General features: G+C 38.3%; 1 protein-coding gene across 1 annotated transcript; it reads right to left on the bottom strand.

Annotated features, from left to right (window-relative positions):
* Nucleotides 1-45: 45 nt before the first annotated feature.
* On the bottom strand, nt 46-10,324 carry dytn (dystrotelin). The gene is made up of 15 exons (XM_046844113.1): nt 10,309-10,324; nt 10,109-10,207; nt 9,718-9,792; nt 8,727-8,916; nt 8,545-8,630; nt 8,316-8,416; nt 7,813-7,884; nt 7,576-7,739; nt 6,162-6,273; nt 5,818-5,951; nt 5,538-5,715; nt 5,385-5,458; nt 5,143-5,293; nt 2,487-3,012; nt 46-1,844 (listed from the first exon to the last, which is right to left on the bottom strand). The coding sequence occupies exons 2-15, from the start codon at nt 10,125-10,127 to the stop codon at nt 1,657-1,659; spliced, it is 2,070 nt and encodes a 689-aa protein (XP_046700069.1). The 5' UTR covers nt 10,128-10,207; nt 10,309-10,324; the 3' UTR covers nt 46-1,656.
* Nucleotides 10,325-14,562: the final 4,238 nt, after the last annotated feature.

Raw genomic sequence — 14,562 nt, 5'->3', positions numbered from 1 at the left:
TGTTTGGATTTCACACTGGCAGGATGAATCACATTTAAAAACAAGTAAAAAAAAACAATAACGTGTATATTGCCTGTTTAAAGTTTGCACACAACGAGGTATGGTTTTTAATAGACACATACAGGTTCTTTTGGTTTATATGAAACAAACTAGGTAATTTATTAGTAGGAAGATATAATGGTATCAAATATATAAATGTACAGATTCCGTAAAATAAATAACAGCTTTACAAACTCTTGGCATTTGGACACTTTATTTCTCCAAACATTCAGCAAATAATATGCTGTGCCTTTGTGTTCTTCACTAGTTAGCGATTTCTTTTTGACCTTGTAATCAAGTTCATCCCAGAGCAGTTCAATAGGATTTAGGTGCTGTAAGTGGGCAGGTTATTCCATGAGAGATAACACTCTATCCCAGGGGTCTCCAATCTTTTCCAGGAAAGGGCCAGTGTGGGTGCAGGTTTTCATTCCAACCAATCAATGGTCACACCTGATAGTCATTGAAAATGAAGATCATTAGATTTGAACAGGTAGAATTTGGTGTGGACTTGCTTGGTTGGAATAAAAACCTGCACCCACACTGGCCTTTTCTGGAAAAGATTGGAGACCCCTGCTCTAGACTGTTGGGTCAGTATTCTGTTCACCTGAAATAAATCTCCAATCTTCCCTGCTCCACACGATTACTATCCAATTCTTGTGTTTTTGTCTTTTACTAAGTTTGTTGCATAGAATCAAATGAAACATGCATGTGTCTCAAAAACCACCAAAGACTTCCTGTTTCCATTCTTTTAACAAGCACTGTATAAACATTACAAATAAAAAAAATATTTTATATTTTTATATGCTTAGCAACTTACAGTTCTTCAACCATGACGACCACAGATTTTTTAATATACATAAAAAAAGGAATAACCACCAATCAAATAGTATAAAATACATTCAATGGTATTAAAAGTAAATTAAAAATATAAAAAATGTGTACGATTTAAGGTTATTTTTATTTCTAAAATATTTTTTACTTTAACAAATGAATTAATTAGGTTTTTCTATCCATATGACAAAAAGATCACAAGCTACTCATAAAGACCTTCTCAAAAGTGTAGCTGTTTAGACAAATGTCAGGAAATTACACTATGTTTGTAATCAGTAAACAGGAAATGATATATTTTTTACAGGTTAGGTTATTTCTTTTCACTTGAACACAACTGCACACAGAAATTACCACTTTTATTCAATTAAATTAAATAAGGTATTAAACTCTGGCCCAATCAGTAGAAATGATTAAATTTAGTTATCAACAGAACATTGGCTGTAGTAGGGTTTAGTGTTGAGTGGCATGGTTAAGATGTAAAATGTATGTAATTGTGTCAGAGATTGTGTGTTTTGCAAACAAAATGGTTTGGAAGAAGCAGCCTGGCAACTTACATTATTACAGGCATCAAATAATTAAATAATACATTTGGTGTTTCTACAAAAAGACTAGGAGAGAATGTGGGAGACAAAAAATCCACATAACCCCAAAGTCTTTTACAAGAGCTGGCCCTGTTCTCTGGTGTGTGGAGTTGCATTTGTCTTGATTGTCAATGCCACTAATGCCAAATCCATTGTTTTTTACGAAAGATTCTTATTTTCTATTTATATAAACATTTATTCGGCTTCACTGATGGGAAATTAAACCTGCTTCGTGGCACAAGGCTTTGCACTGCAGATCACCGTTTGCTGACCCCTGTTCCATGTCCTGTACTGGTGAGGTGATTGATTTGAAAGAATGAACAAGGTGAACCACTGATTCTCCAACCCCTCCTGCTGCCTGTAAAAGCGCCTCTGTCTGACGCGACCCACATCCTGTATAGCAGGAAACACAATATTCAAATATAAATCAAATGTTAGCTATCATGTTACCTTTGCTTACATTTACAGCATTTGGTAGACACTATTTTCCAGACCAAGCTACAGAAATGCTTTCTAGCCTCCATCAAATAGTATCTCCATGTCATTCTAAAAGCTATAGTACTTAGTATAGTAAAAGTACAGCAACTATTTCATAACTGTTCCTTTAAATGCGTGGTGAAAAAGTAGGTCTTTATTCTTTATCTGAAGAGGTTTCTAGAGCTACCATGTGAATGTGTAATCAGTCCTATACAATAATAGTGTATAGTTCTTAGCTCTGAACACATTTGGGATGATTACGAATGCTGGCTGCACCCCAGGCTTCCCTACTTTACATAAATTTGTGACTTTACTAACACCCTGTGTGGCTGAATGAGCACAAATCTCCCTATCCATACACCACAATCTAGTGGAACATCTTCCTAGAAGAGAGGAAGTTATTATAAAAAATGGACATTATAAAAAAGCCACATTAACCTTGAGCTGTTTTGTATAAGACCATTGTAATGAATCTTATTGAATTAAACAATTAAGTAATGTTTCAATGCATCAAGCCACTTCAGGTATGCAACTGACCTGATCATCCTTTACACTTGCCTGTTGGTGTAGATAGAAGTGCATCATGAAGTCTCTGCACTAGGTCATTAAGCTCTTCTTCTTTATCTGCTTCCTCGTCAGAGTTATCTGTCCCGGAATCCTCCACCACAAAAGACCTGTCTAAGGTTGTACTGTTTCCAGTAACTCTGTAATGTTGTGGCTCGTCTTCCTCACTTTTCTCATCCACATCCTCCTCCTCCTCTTCCTCCTTCACATCTTCGTCTGACTCCCAAACAACTTTGAACTTTTTCTCTGTCTCAATTTCTGTCTCAGTTGCAGAGGTTTCAGTAAGAACTACATCTTTATGCTCTTCTTCTTGCACCTCATTCAGATTCTGTTTTTCATCCATCTGATGTTCTCTCTCACTCACTTCACCTGTTGCTACTTCCGGATCCTTTTCTGTAGTAACTGATGCTGAACTTTCAGTTTCTGTGCCCTGTTTCTCGCTAGTGTCATGTCTGCTTTGCTGAGGAGAAGGAGTGTGGATGTCACTGCCAGACTCTTCTCTTCCTCTCATACTTAAAGCCTGCATGAGATAATATTAATATTAGGGTTGTCAATCGATTCAAATATTAAATCGCGATTAATCACACGATTGTCATGCGTTAACTCTTAATTAATCGCAACTTAATCGCACATTTTTATCTGTTCTAAATGTACCATAGATTAACACCCCCTCTACCCCCTATAAAAATGTTTTATACTTTATCAACATAAGCATGGACAAATATGGATGCTTCAAGCAAATGTGTTTATTTTTAGTGAAACCATACTCAACAGAGCATGAAGACAAAATATTCTTGCAAATGCTTAAATTACTAAATCATCAAAACACCAAATGGAACCTTTGCTATGTTTCCACACGGACAGTTAATGGGGTGATACCGAAACTGTACCTCTTCTAAATTTCATATGGATTATGTAATCAGAAAATATAATTGTATTCGAATAAACTTGGTTTATTTAAAAGTAGACATTTAAAGCTTTCTATTCATATATGTATTATGTCTGTGAGGTAAGTATTCATTGCGATTCAGGTTGGTTTATTTACGTGTCTGTGAAGAGAACGCACACTGTAGGTTTCCTTTATTTTTACAAAAGCACAGTGTATTGTTGTTATTATGAGTGAATACAAATGAAAGTAGACCCTTTACAGATTCAAATGATGTTTTGCTCTTATCTCTACAATCCAAAAAAGACAGAGTAACTTAAGTTCGTTTAGGCATCATGAGAAAAAAATGCTACGAAACGCGCTGATGTGTTTGTCGACCCCAGAGGGTTAATTGGCATCATGGCAAATTTCAGCTGATTTGAGACTTGGCATATCAGTGAAACAAATGTTTACTTATTAAAAATTATCTTTCGGTGGACTTTTTTATATATATATCTGAGTAAAGAAAGGACATTGTAAATGCATGCGTGTTGCGCTGAAGTTTTTAATTTCGCCTCTTTAATATTTATTTCTTTGTATTTTTAACAGAAAACAGAAATGCGCGCTGCATTAATCGCGCCTTAATAAAAATTTGTGCCGTTAAAATACATTTGCATTTTGACAGCCTTAATTAATATATTAATACAAAAGAATTTTAAATGTTGTTACTTAATTAATGTATCCCGGCTGAACAACCACCATATAGAACCCAAGCAGAGAAACGATTATGACGATCAGGTGATCAGGAATGTCTTTGTTCTCAGTCAAGTTTACACCACTGACTCCCTCTGTCTCAGCCACATTAACCCCAAACTTCTTGTTGCCTTCTGCCTGCTCATTGTATCGTCATAAACTAGTCTACATAAATGGTGTGTGAGAGCCAGGAAATGAAACACCAGTGGTAGATTGAAAAAGCCACACAATGACAGGAAATAGATTGATGGCGCACAGTGAGAAGAAAAAAACATTTCACCAAATAGATTAAAACTAAAGTAACAAGCCTGTTTTAAAAATGTAAGAAGTAGAAAGTACAGATATTTGTGTAAAAATGTAATGAGTGAAAGTAAAAAGTTATCCGAAAAATAAATAGTAAAATAAAGTACTTCATCTTCTTCTTTCGGCTTCTCCCATTAGGGCTCGCCACAGCGGATCATTCGTCTCCGTCCTCTACATCTGCCTCTTTCAACCCAACTACCTGCATGTCTTCCCTCACCACATCCATAAACCTCCCCCTTGGCCTTCCTCTTTTTCTCCTTCCTGGTGGCTCCATCCTCAGCATTCTTCTACCGATATACCCCATGTCCCTCCTCTGCACATGTCCAAACCATCTCAATCTTGTCTAACTCACCGTGTCTCCAAAACGTCCTACATGTGCTGTCCCTCTAATAAATTCATTTATAATGAAAACCTCATCTTTAGCTCTGCTACCTCCAGCTCCACCTCCTGTCTTTAACTCAATGCCACTGTCTCTTAAGCAAAGTACTGATACCGGAAAAATCAACTTAAGAACAGTAACAAAGTATTTGTACTTGGTTACCTCCCACCTCTGTTTAAATGTGAACTGGGATGTTTAAAAAATTATGTAGGAATCTTATGGTAAGGTGTGAACAAAATTTGCCCATCAAGTTTTCCTGTATATTCATTTAATGAAAATATGGCTCATTGGCTTTCCCTATTGTTTTTGTCTATCTTTTCCTCTTTCTCTCCCTGATTTTCCCCACTCACATGTCTGACTTGTCCTAGCTCCTCCTCCAGCTGTTGGTTGTGCTGGATCAGTGCCTCCATGGTGGTCTTCAGCTCCGTGCACCTGCCTTCTAGAGAGTCATGCTCTGACTGTGCAGCTACTTTCCACACCTGGAATTCGTTCTCCAGAACCCTGATGACAAAGCACACACAAAAGTGTCAAAAATGGCCACTGGCACACCCCCTTACAATTTATACTAGGTCAAAAAGAATTATAAAACTACCCTTTATCTCTCTGGAGGTCTTTCATGGCTTTTTGCGTGATGTTTAGGTCCTTCTGGAGTAATGACATCTTTCTCTGTAACATTGGGCAAATATATTTAGACGCATCAGCAAAATTACAAGCTGAAAGCACTGCTGTATTTATAAAGAGCTACCTGAGGCTGTGTGTCCAACTCATCTGTCTGGAGTGATTTAGACTCCATGCTATGATGCGGGTGAGAAGGAGTGGGAGGGGAAGAAGGTGGAGAAGGAAGAACATTTTCCGAGACAGTGGCGTCCAAACCTTCCAGATTTTTCACACATTCCTGCTGCTGCAGCCCTGAAGCATGAGCACTAAGGAAAAGAGGACAAGAAGATTCACACACACACACACACACACACACACACACACACACACACACACTCTATTACATCTAAATATTATCTATACCATACCTGTAATGTCTCTCTTCATAAGATCCTGCTTTAAGTGCTCTCTGTCTCTCTGTTTCTCTCCTTGTGTAGCGCCGTGGCAGAAGAACATGGCGGGCACTGGATGCCAATGATGCCATTGATTCCTTCAAAGAGGGCTGGTGTAAAGCAAAATATATTTATCATAACAATAAGATTTTATTACATAACATTTAATGCTAAGCAGGATTTTTCAAAAAGGAGAACAGCGTTCCGAAGCTTAACACTCTCAGTCATTCCTTTATAAATAATACCATGGAATTGCTAAGAGGGTATTTTATTGTGTTTTGCTGAGTATAATCCAATGATAAATTTAAAATGAGCCATACCGGAGTGCAGTACTCCAGAAGTGGATGTGAAGGCTTGTGCTTCCTTGTACGTTTCTGGGCCAGGAAACAGTTCTGGCACAGGTGGACATTCAAACACTTTAAACAACGATACCTGCAAAGAGTCCACATGTGAAATTTACAGTAGATCACAATACAGTTAGACCTAATCTTTACATGTGCATTTGTACAGTAATTTTTAACAATAGTGATTCTGAATGTATAAAGTCAAAATGTGTTAATAGTCAGTACCAAGAAACATGTAATGTCACGTGTACATTACAGCACTGTGAAATTCTTATTTCACATATCTCAGCAATGTTATAAGCTGGGATCAGTGCACAGGGTCAGCCATGATACAATGACCTGAAACAGAGAGGGATAAGGGCCTTCCTCAAGGGCCCAAATTCTATTCTAAAATCCAATAGTTCCTAATGCTAAAATTATTAAAGAAACTTGAAGGTTTGAAATGTAAATTGCATCACTGTATGTTTATTCCTATTGTACTAAAAGTGCTTATCAAACATTAATTCTTTATAGCAATAACAGCCTCCAGTCCTCTGAGAAGATATTTCACTAGATTTTATAATGTTGCTGTGGGAATTTCTCTTTATTTAGGCACACAGAGGCATTAAATTAGCTGCCAGTAATTTTAGGTGAAAAGGCTTGGTGTACAGGTGTCGAACCATATTGTTGAGAATTCGTTGATTAGGGTTGAGGTCAGGGTTCCAGGTTTTCCACTTCAACCTTGCTCAAGCTCTCTTTGCACATAGAGGCATTGTCATGATAGTACAGGTTTGGGCTTGGCACCTTAATTTTAGTGAAGGGACCCATTTAAGCTGCAGGATACAATTTCTGGCAATAGTATGAACAAACGCTATATATTATGTAATGGTCTGGTATCTACAAATATCTGGCCAGTGTAGTACCCTGTGTAGAAAAGGTCTCAATGGCAGATACAATTGATTAAAATTTTAATTATAAATTGCAACTGATATAAATATAAAAAGTAAAACAAATAGATCCATTATGGAAATACATTATGGAGTTATGGAATCTGTATCATATCTATATTATTCATATTATCTTAGTATAACTTCTTGTCTACCACATTCTTCACTCAAGTTTCCACATACACCATAGCTTTGGATATCTTTCCAACTTCTCAACAATCACCATTCCAGTTACACAATAATTTTCCAAACCATATTTAGTTGCAGACATAGTCCACATTAGAGGAAATTAAACCGGGATCCCACTTATAAGATTAAAAAAGGTGGCACTTGCGAAACACCAATACCTTTACATGTCAAATGTTTAGGACAGCCCTTTTAGCAACCTTGAACCCTGCATTCAATGAACAAAATTATGACACATATGCAGGACACATCATAGACACAGACACACACCAAATTACCTGATGCCTGTGATGGGGAAGGCCTTGCAGGCATGGCAGCGCACTCTGTGTTGTACATCCTCGCTAACTGAGAGTCTGTAGAGCGTGGAGAGCCATAGCAGCAAACGAGGCTCCGACCGAAGCCAGTTCACAAAATGCTCCTCCCCTGCTTTATCATTGATAACCTAGGTAAAGTCAAAGACACATTGAACTTCTAGATGTGTCTGTGTCTGTACATCTGTGTGTAGAAGAACATACCCCAGTGAAGCAGGACTGGATTGCGGGCTCCACCGGACCAAATATATGACTCTCCTGAACCACAGCTGGCACCTTAACAAGCAGTGACAAGCATTATTTACATTTAAGTCAGAGCTGTGAATGATTTTAATTACGTATGCCTACACAAGAGTCCTTTTGGCTGGAGCCCTTTGTAAGATCAAGGTAATGGTCACGGTTGTTACTGGTACTGGGAAAGTTAGTCAGAGTTACAGGAAGTTAGTCAGAGTCACTTTCAGTTATGTCTATTTTGTTCATGCTATCTCAGATGACTATGGAGGATACTACTTATACTTTCGATAGAAGCAAATTCCAGGCATCTAATATGCTTTTAGATCAAAATGCCTTTAGATTAAAATGTCTCTTTGAGGATCATAAAAAACCTAGTAAAAAAAGTGTCCCATTCCAGTCAAGTGAATCCTAATTAATAACTGGTACAACATTTCATTGATGACAACCAGAATCATTTGATGAAGGTTTTTGACCTGACTAAGGTCATCCAGAAGGTTCCTGAGGCCAGAATGGCTGACAAAAAGGTCCTCTTGACCTTGCCTTCTGCCATAGCTAACAGCCAATTGGAACAGAGCTGCAGAAAATAAAAACAATAAAATGACTCATAGCTGTGCATGATAAATATAGCTGTGTATAATTATATAATATAAAAACGAATTATTGGCTGCATAGGGTCAACTAGATTTTAAACATGATACAGACCTCTATGTTTGGCTGAAAGTGTGTCTCCTGAAAGAACTATCAGTGCCACTTCTACAGATCTGAGAAGGACAAAGCCTGTCTTCTCCCTATAAAAATATCAGAAATCAATCTAAACATAATGCCATAAAAGATCCATACTGTACATATACAAGTTAAATGAAGGAATTGATTTAGTTTCTTGCCTGTCATAAAGTTTGAAGAGAAGTCTGGCGGTCTGCTCTGTAGCTTCTGGTACCACCTGAACAGGTAAAGTCTGTAAAACACCCTGGAAGAGTTGTTCCAGACTCTGCTTCAAGCTTTCCTGGGAAATATTCCCCAAGTCCCCTTCAGTCCAAGAAGCCGAGCGCAAATCCCCGATCATGACCATATGCACTGAAACACAGACAGCGATGATAATATCTAGGATGAGTAGTTATGCATATTGTTTAAAGTTCCACTAGATACAGAATAATTTTACATCAAGTGTTTTTCTTTTTACTTTTTTTCTTGTAACCTTGTAGTTTTTTCTATTATTTCCCTTTTTAACTTAAGGCTGGTGAGGCAAGAGTGTTGCTAACTGCTATAATGTGATAAACAAAATTTCTTTTGCTGACATTTCACAATGACATAACTACCAATGTTAAAATGTCGACTAAGGTGTTTTTCCTTGCCACAGTCGCCACCGGCTTGCTGATCAGGAAAAAACTTACATTTATAAAGCACATTTTTATCACCACATTATCTGTAAAGCTGATTTGAGAAAATGTTCATTGGTAAAAGTTCTATACAAATAAAAAATTGCTACCCTTCACAAATTAGCTGTGTTGAGCACATAAGGATGTCCATGCTTGAATTTGTTGTTATTTTATGCAACTGTACTAAAACAGAATTTAGTTTTAGTTTGTTTGTTTGTATTAAAAAAGTGTTTTGGACACTTTACTTGGTAATTTGCTGTTCAGCCCAGTTACAAAATTGCCCTGGATATTTCTTATCATTAATAATAACAATAACTAATTACACATATATAACATGATTAAACAGATTTGCAATACTATTATAGTAGTTGGCTAAAAATGCTACAATAAACCTGATGAAACAAGAAACATAGAGAATTTTCTTTACAGTTGGAAAACATAATACTGAATGTTATATAAAGCATGATTCTACTCACAGAATGTGTTTCTACACACTTACTATAGCATAGTTTTTGCAGAGAACGAAGCTTTAGTGCAGCACGATAAACTGCAAGACAGGCATCGTTCAGGCCTCCTGTAGGACAGAAAACCAGCACTTCAGATGAAAAAGAAGAGCTTTGTATTTCAAAGACACCCACACACAGAACTATATACAGTAACACCTAAGAGCACAAAATCCCAGAGTTATAAAACACAGGCAGTGTACCGAGGATATGAAAAAGCAATGGATCCTAGAGCATCTCAGTCTATCTGTTACACTAGTATGCACACTAGGCACACTCTCTTGCAAAGTGAATAGCAAAAAACACACCAGTTTATCTCTCCACACATGCTGATCTATTAGAAAAGCAACCGTTCAGCACACTGGACAGCAGACTTATCACACTCACCTGTTCCAGCCATATCCATTGCAGCAGCTTTTAAACACAAGCTTGGATTTATTCATGTGTTTACAGTAAACCTAAGACATACATGACATGATCTGCTGGCTTTGTTATATTTTGAAAAAAGAAAGGAAGACAAACGTCCAAATCAGTCCATTATACATGCATTGTGTATTTGTGTTTTGTATAATACAGAGTATTCTTACTTCACTTTAAATCTGCTGTGTTACATACAGTTTCAGAAATAAATGAATGAATAATGTTCATTGATGATGAATGGTTTGTTAGATGCAATTGAAAGTCCTCTGACCTCATGTGATTTTAAAAGCTCTTTACTTGTAAATCTGTGTTAAGTCAATAATGACATTTTCACCTCCAGGACCCTGAAGAGGGCAACTAGGATTGTGGTTGACACCTCTCACCCTGGAGACAGACTTTTTGACTCATTCCCCTGTGGCAGGAGGCTACGGACCATCAGGGCCAAAACCTCATGCCACAAAAACAGCTTTTTCCCATCCACAATCGAGTGAAAGTAAAGAAGTCTTGGCTCTGACATGTACTTAAGTAAATAGTAGTTATTACTTCCACCTGTTTTAGCTGTTACTGGACCTCACATCATATAGATAGATAGATAGATAGATAGATAGATAGATAGATAGATAGATACATAGATACATAGATACATAGATGTGATAGCCTAGTGGGTTAATGTCAGGGTCCCCACGAGGATGAGTTTGAGAGTTTGATTCCTGGTCGAGCTGGTTGATGTGTTGGTAAATAAAACTTCTGGACCTTGTCCACTCTGAAAACATTTCAATTCTGTCCTTTCTGTGTTGGATTAATTTCTTGATTTCCTGGTCTTTAATGAAAGATAACTCCACCAAAAAAAAAAAAAAAAAAAAAAAAAGTACTTCTGTGGTAGCTCAGTGGGTTAAGGCTTGTGCCTGAACATGGTCCTTAATATAGTCCACGCTGGTGATAAGGTTTCAAAGCCAGTCCTACATGCCTTCTTTCTTACTGCGCTGGCATGAAACAAAGTATGAACCCTCCAAAAAAGCACACATGCTTTTCAGCAGTGGTCGCTCAGTGGTTTAAGGCTTGTGCCTCATCTAAACATGCTTCCCAATCTGATCTCTTCCATGGTTCAGTGGGTTAAGGCTGGTGCCTCACTGAAGTCCTAGACTTAACACTCAACACACACTCATTACTCATCTCAGACCATTCCACTATCATTTATTATTATTGTTGTCTCGTTTTTACTGTGTACTGTGTACCACTGTGTATAGTAGCAATGACAATAAAAGCCTCTTGACTTGAATTGACTTGATATTGAGGATCAGGGTTTGAATCCTGCTTTCTGCCTGCTAGTTGCGATGTAGGTTATGTTTCTTTTTCCTAAATCTTTCTTTAGCTTTATATCTGTGTTAATGGTTTAAAGGTAGATAGACCTGCTCTAAACAAACTTCCTGGCCTGTCTTCCCTGATGGTTCAGTGGGTTAAATCAGGTGTTTTGCTTTTGGTGGGGTTCAGGGTTCGAATCCTGCTTTCTGCCTGCCAGTCACGATCAGGATTCACTTCCTACATCTTTCTTTAGCGATATATTTTTGTTTTTAATGGGTTGAAAAGAAAGATAGACCTGCTCTAAACAAGCTTCCTAGCCTGTCCTCACCGATGGTTCAATGGGTTAAGGTTGGTATCTTGCTGGTGGTGGGAATCATGGTTCGAATCCTAGTTTCTTCCTGCTAGTTACAATGTAGGTTCAACTTGTGCTACTTACATCTGTATTTGCTTCCTACATCTTTCTTTACCGTTAAATTCTTGTGTTGACGGTTTGAAAAGAATGATAGACCTGTTCTAATCAAGCTTCCCCTCCTGTTTTTTTCTGATGGCTTAGTGGGTTAAGGCTGGTACTTTGCTAATGTTGGTGGTCAGGGTTCAAACCAGGCTTTCTGTCTGCTACTCATGAGGTAGGTTAAATTCCTGATTCCTACATCTTCATATTCTTGTTTTGATGGGTCAAAAAGAAAGATAGACCTGCTCTAAACAAGCTTCCCAGCTTGTCCTTCTTGATGGTTCAGTGTGTTAATGCTGGTATCTCGCTAATGGTGTGAATCAGGGTTCAATCCTGCTTTGTCCCTGCTATTCATGATATGGGTTTGCTTTCTACATCTGTCTTTAGCATTATATTCTTGTGTTGATGGTTTGAAAGAAAAGATAGACCTGCTCTAAACAATCTTGCAGCCGGTCCTTCCGATGGTTCAGTGGGTTAAGACTGGTATTTCGCTATTGGTGGGGTTCAGGGTTGAATCCTGCTTTCTGCCTGCCAGTCACGATCAGGATTCACTTCCTACATCTTTCTTTAGCGATATATTTTTGTTTTAATGGGTTGAAAAGAAAGATAGACCTGCTCTAAACAAGCTTCCTAGCCTGTCCTCACCGATGGTTCAATGGGTTAAGGTTGGTATCTTGCTGGTGGTGGGAATCATGGTTCGAATCCTAGTTTCTTCCTGCTAGTTACAATGTAGGTTCAACTTGTGCTACTTACATCTGTATTTGCTTCCTACATCTTTCTTTACCGTTAAATTCTTGTGTTGACGGTTTGAAAAGAATGATAGACCTGCTCTAATCAAGCTTCCCCTCCTGTTTTTTTCTGATGGCTTAGTGGGTTAAGGCTGGTACTTTGCTAATGTTGGTGGTCAGGGTTCAAACCAGGCTTTCTGTCTGCTACTCATGAGGTAGGTTAAATTCCTGATTCCTAAATCTTCATATTCTTGTTTTGATGGGTCAAAAAGAAAGATAGACCTGCTCTAAACAAGCTTCCCAGCTTGTCCTTCTTGATGGTTCAGTGTGTTAATGCTGGTATCTCGCTAATGGTGTGAATCAGGGTTCGAATCCTGCTTTGTCCCTGCTATTCATGATATGGGTTTGCTTTCTACATCTGTCTTTAGCATTATATTCTTGTGTTGATGGTTTGAAAGAAAAGATAGACCTGCTCTAAACAATCTTCGCAGCCGGTCCTTCCCGATGGTTCAGTGGGTTAAGACTGGTATTTCGCTATTGGTGGGGTTCAGGGTTCGAATCCTGCTTTCTGTGTTTCTGTCTGGTCTGAATTTCTTGCTTTGAAGCATGAAACGAAGGATAAACCCCCAAAAAAAAGAACGTGTGTTGTGGGACTTGATGGCTTTGTGATAAAAGCCTTGCCTCTGAGGTCAGAGGTTGCTGGTTCGAATCTGGCTTGTCCCCACACTGGGTAAGCTGTGTGGAAAGTAGTGTGTGGTGAGCAATGGACTGGGTGACTGTGAACAAAGGTTGTGAAGACCTGCTGCTTCACAGCCTCAGAAAAAGTAAAGGTGATAGGTTTTTGGCAGAATTTTTCCCTATATATGCAAAACTAAGTCGATACTTTTTTGGACGTTTTTTCTTCATAACCCCCTGTTTTCAGCTTCTCAGACACTGGGGGGGCAGATGCCCGGATATTGCCCCCTTGCTTTAGGATACACCCTCCGAATCCGACCTTCCACGCAGCCATTCCTGACACCTTCCACATTACAGTCACCGAAACCTTCCACACTCTTAACTTTGAGCCCTGGCCGGGGTTTGAACCGGCAACCTCTCAACCTAGAGGTAAAGCTCTTCCAATTGAGCCACAGGATCTCCTGCAAGAACCTGATTTTTAGGACCTTTTTTGGTTCTTTTTCAAAACTTTTTAAACAATTTAAAGGAATGCTAAGCGGTAGGAATTGAACCGGGTGAGTCAGACAGCAGTGACTACTTCACTGACCATTACGCCAACACAGGAGAGGCAAACAAGCCTTTGCTTATTGGACTCTTGGCTTTTCTATAATTAGGAAACCAGTGTTTTCTCTTAGATCATGATGGTAGAGGGTCAAAACTTGTCCACCTGTACATCCTTCCTGTACATTCTCTGAGTAACCGGAAGTCTATGAGAAGTGACTCAGGTACAAGAACCACATCTCCAACACCTGCACCACTGATGTACCATGATTTACCAGCAACCAATTTTAATGACCTTTTATTGTTCTGTTTTTAGAAACTTCTTATAATGTTAAATATGAAACTAGAGGTAAGAATCAAACCAGGGAAGTCTTTCATCATAGATCTCTAATGGCATTACTTCAAAACTCAAAACTTTGTTAGACATGTAAATAAGCAGGAAAGACAGAGACAAAGACAAAGAGACACAGACACAGCTTTACAAAGAGTGAGAAACAAATAGAGAGACAGCAAGAGAGAGACATATACAGTGAAACAGAGACATTTACTAAAAGAGACACAGAGACAATTAGATAGAGAAAATAGAGAGACAAAGATAGTGAGATATAGCCACTTCCTGTTGGAAGTGTTTATCCTGAGCGACTTTTAATGATCTCATTTACTAAATGAGCAGTAGTGAGTTAAGGGCTTGCTCAGGTGCCCAAAACTGGCAGCTTGGAGGTGTT

This window comes from Silurus meridionalis, chromosome 1 (genome assembly GCF_014805685.1).
Source record: "Silurus meridionalis isolate SWU-2019-XX chromosome 1, ASM1480568v1, whole genome shotgun sequence".
Taxonomy (NCBI): domain Eukaryota; kingdom Metazoa; phylum Chordata; class Actinopteri; order Siluriformes; family Siluridae; genus Silurus; species Silurus meridionalis.
This window is presented reverse-complemented; position numbering and strand designations above follow the sequence as displayed.

Excerpts from the sequence above, each read along its gene's own strand:
- dytn (XM_046844113.1), bottom strand. Across the intron at positions 5,294-5,384 it reads GACCTCCAGAGAGATAAAGG|GGTTCTGGAGAACGAATTCC; the intron begins GTAGTTTTATAA and ends CTTTGTCATCAG. Across the intron at positions 1,845-2,486 it reads ACTTCTATCTACACCAACAG|GATGTGGGTCGCGTCAGACA; the intron begins GCAAGTGTAAAG and ends CCTGCTATACAG.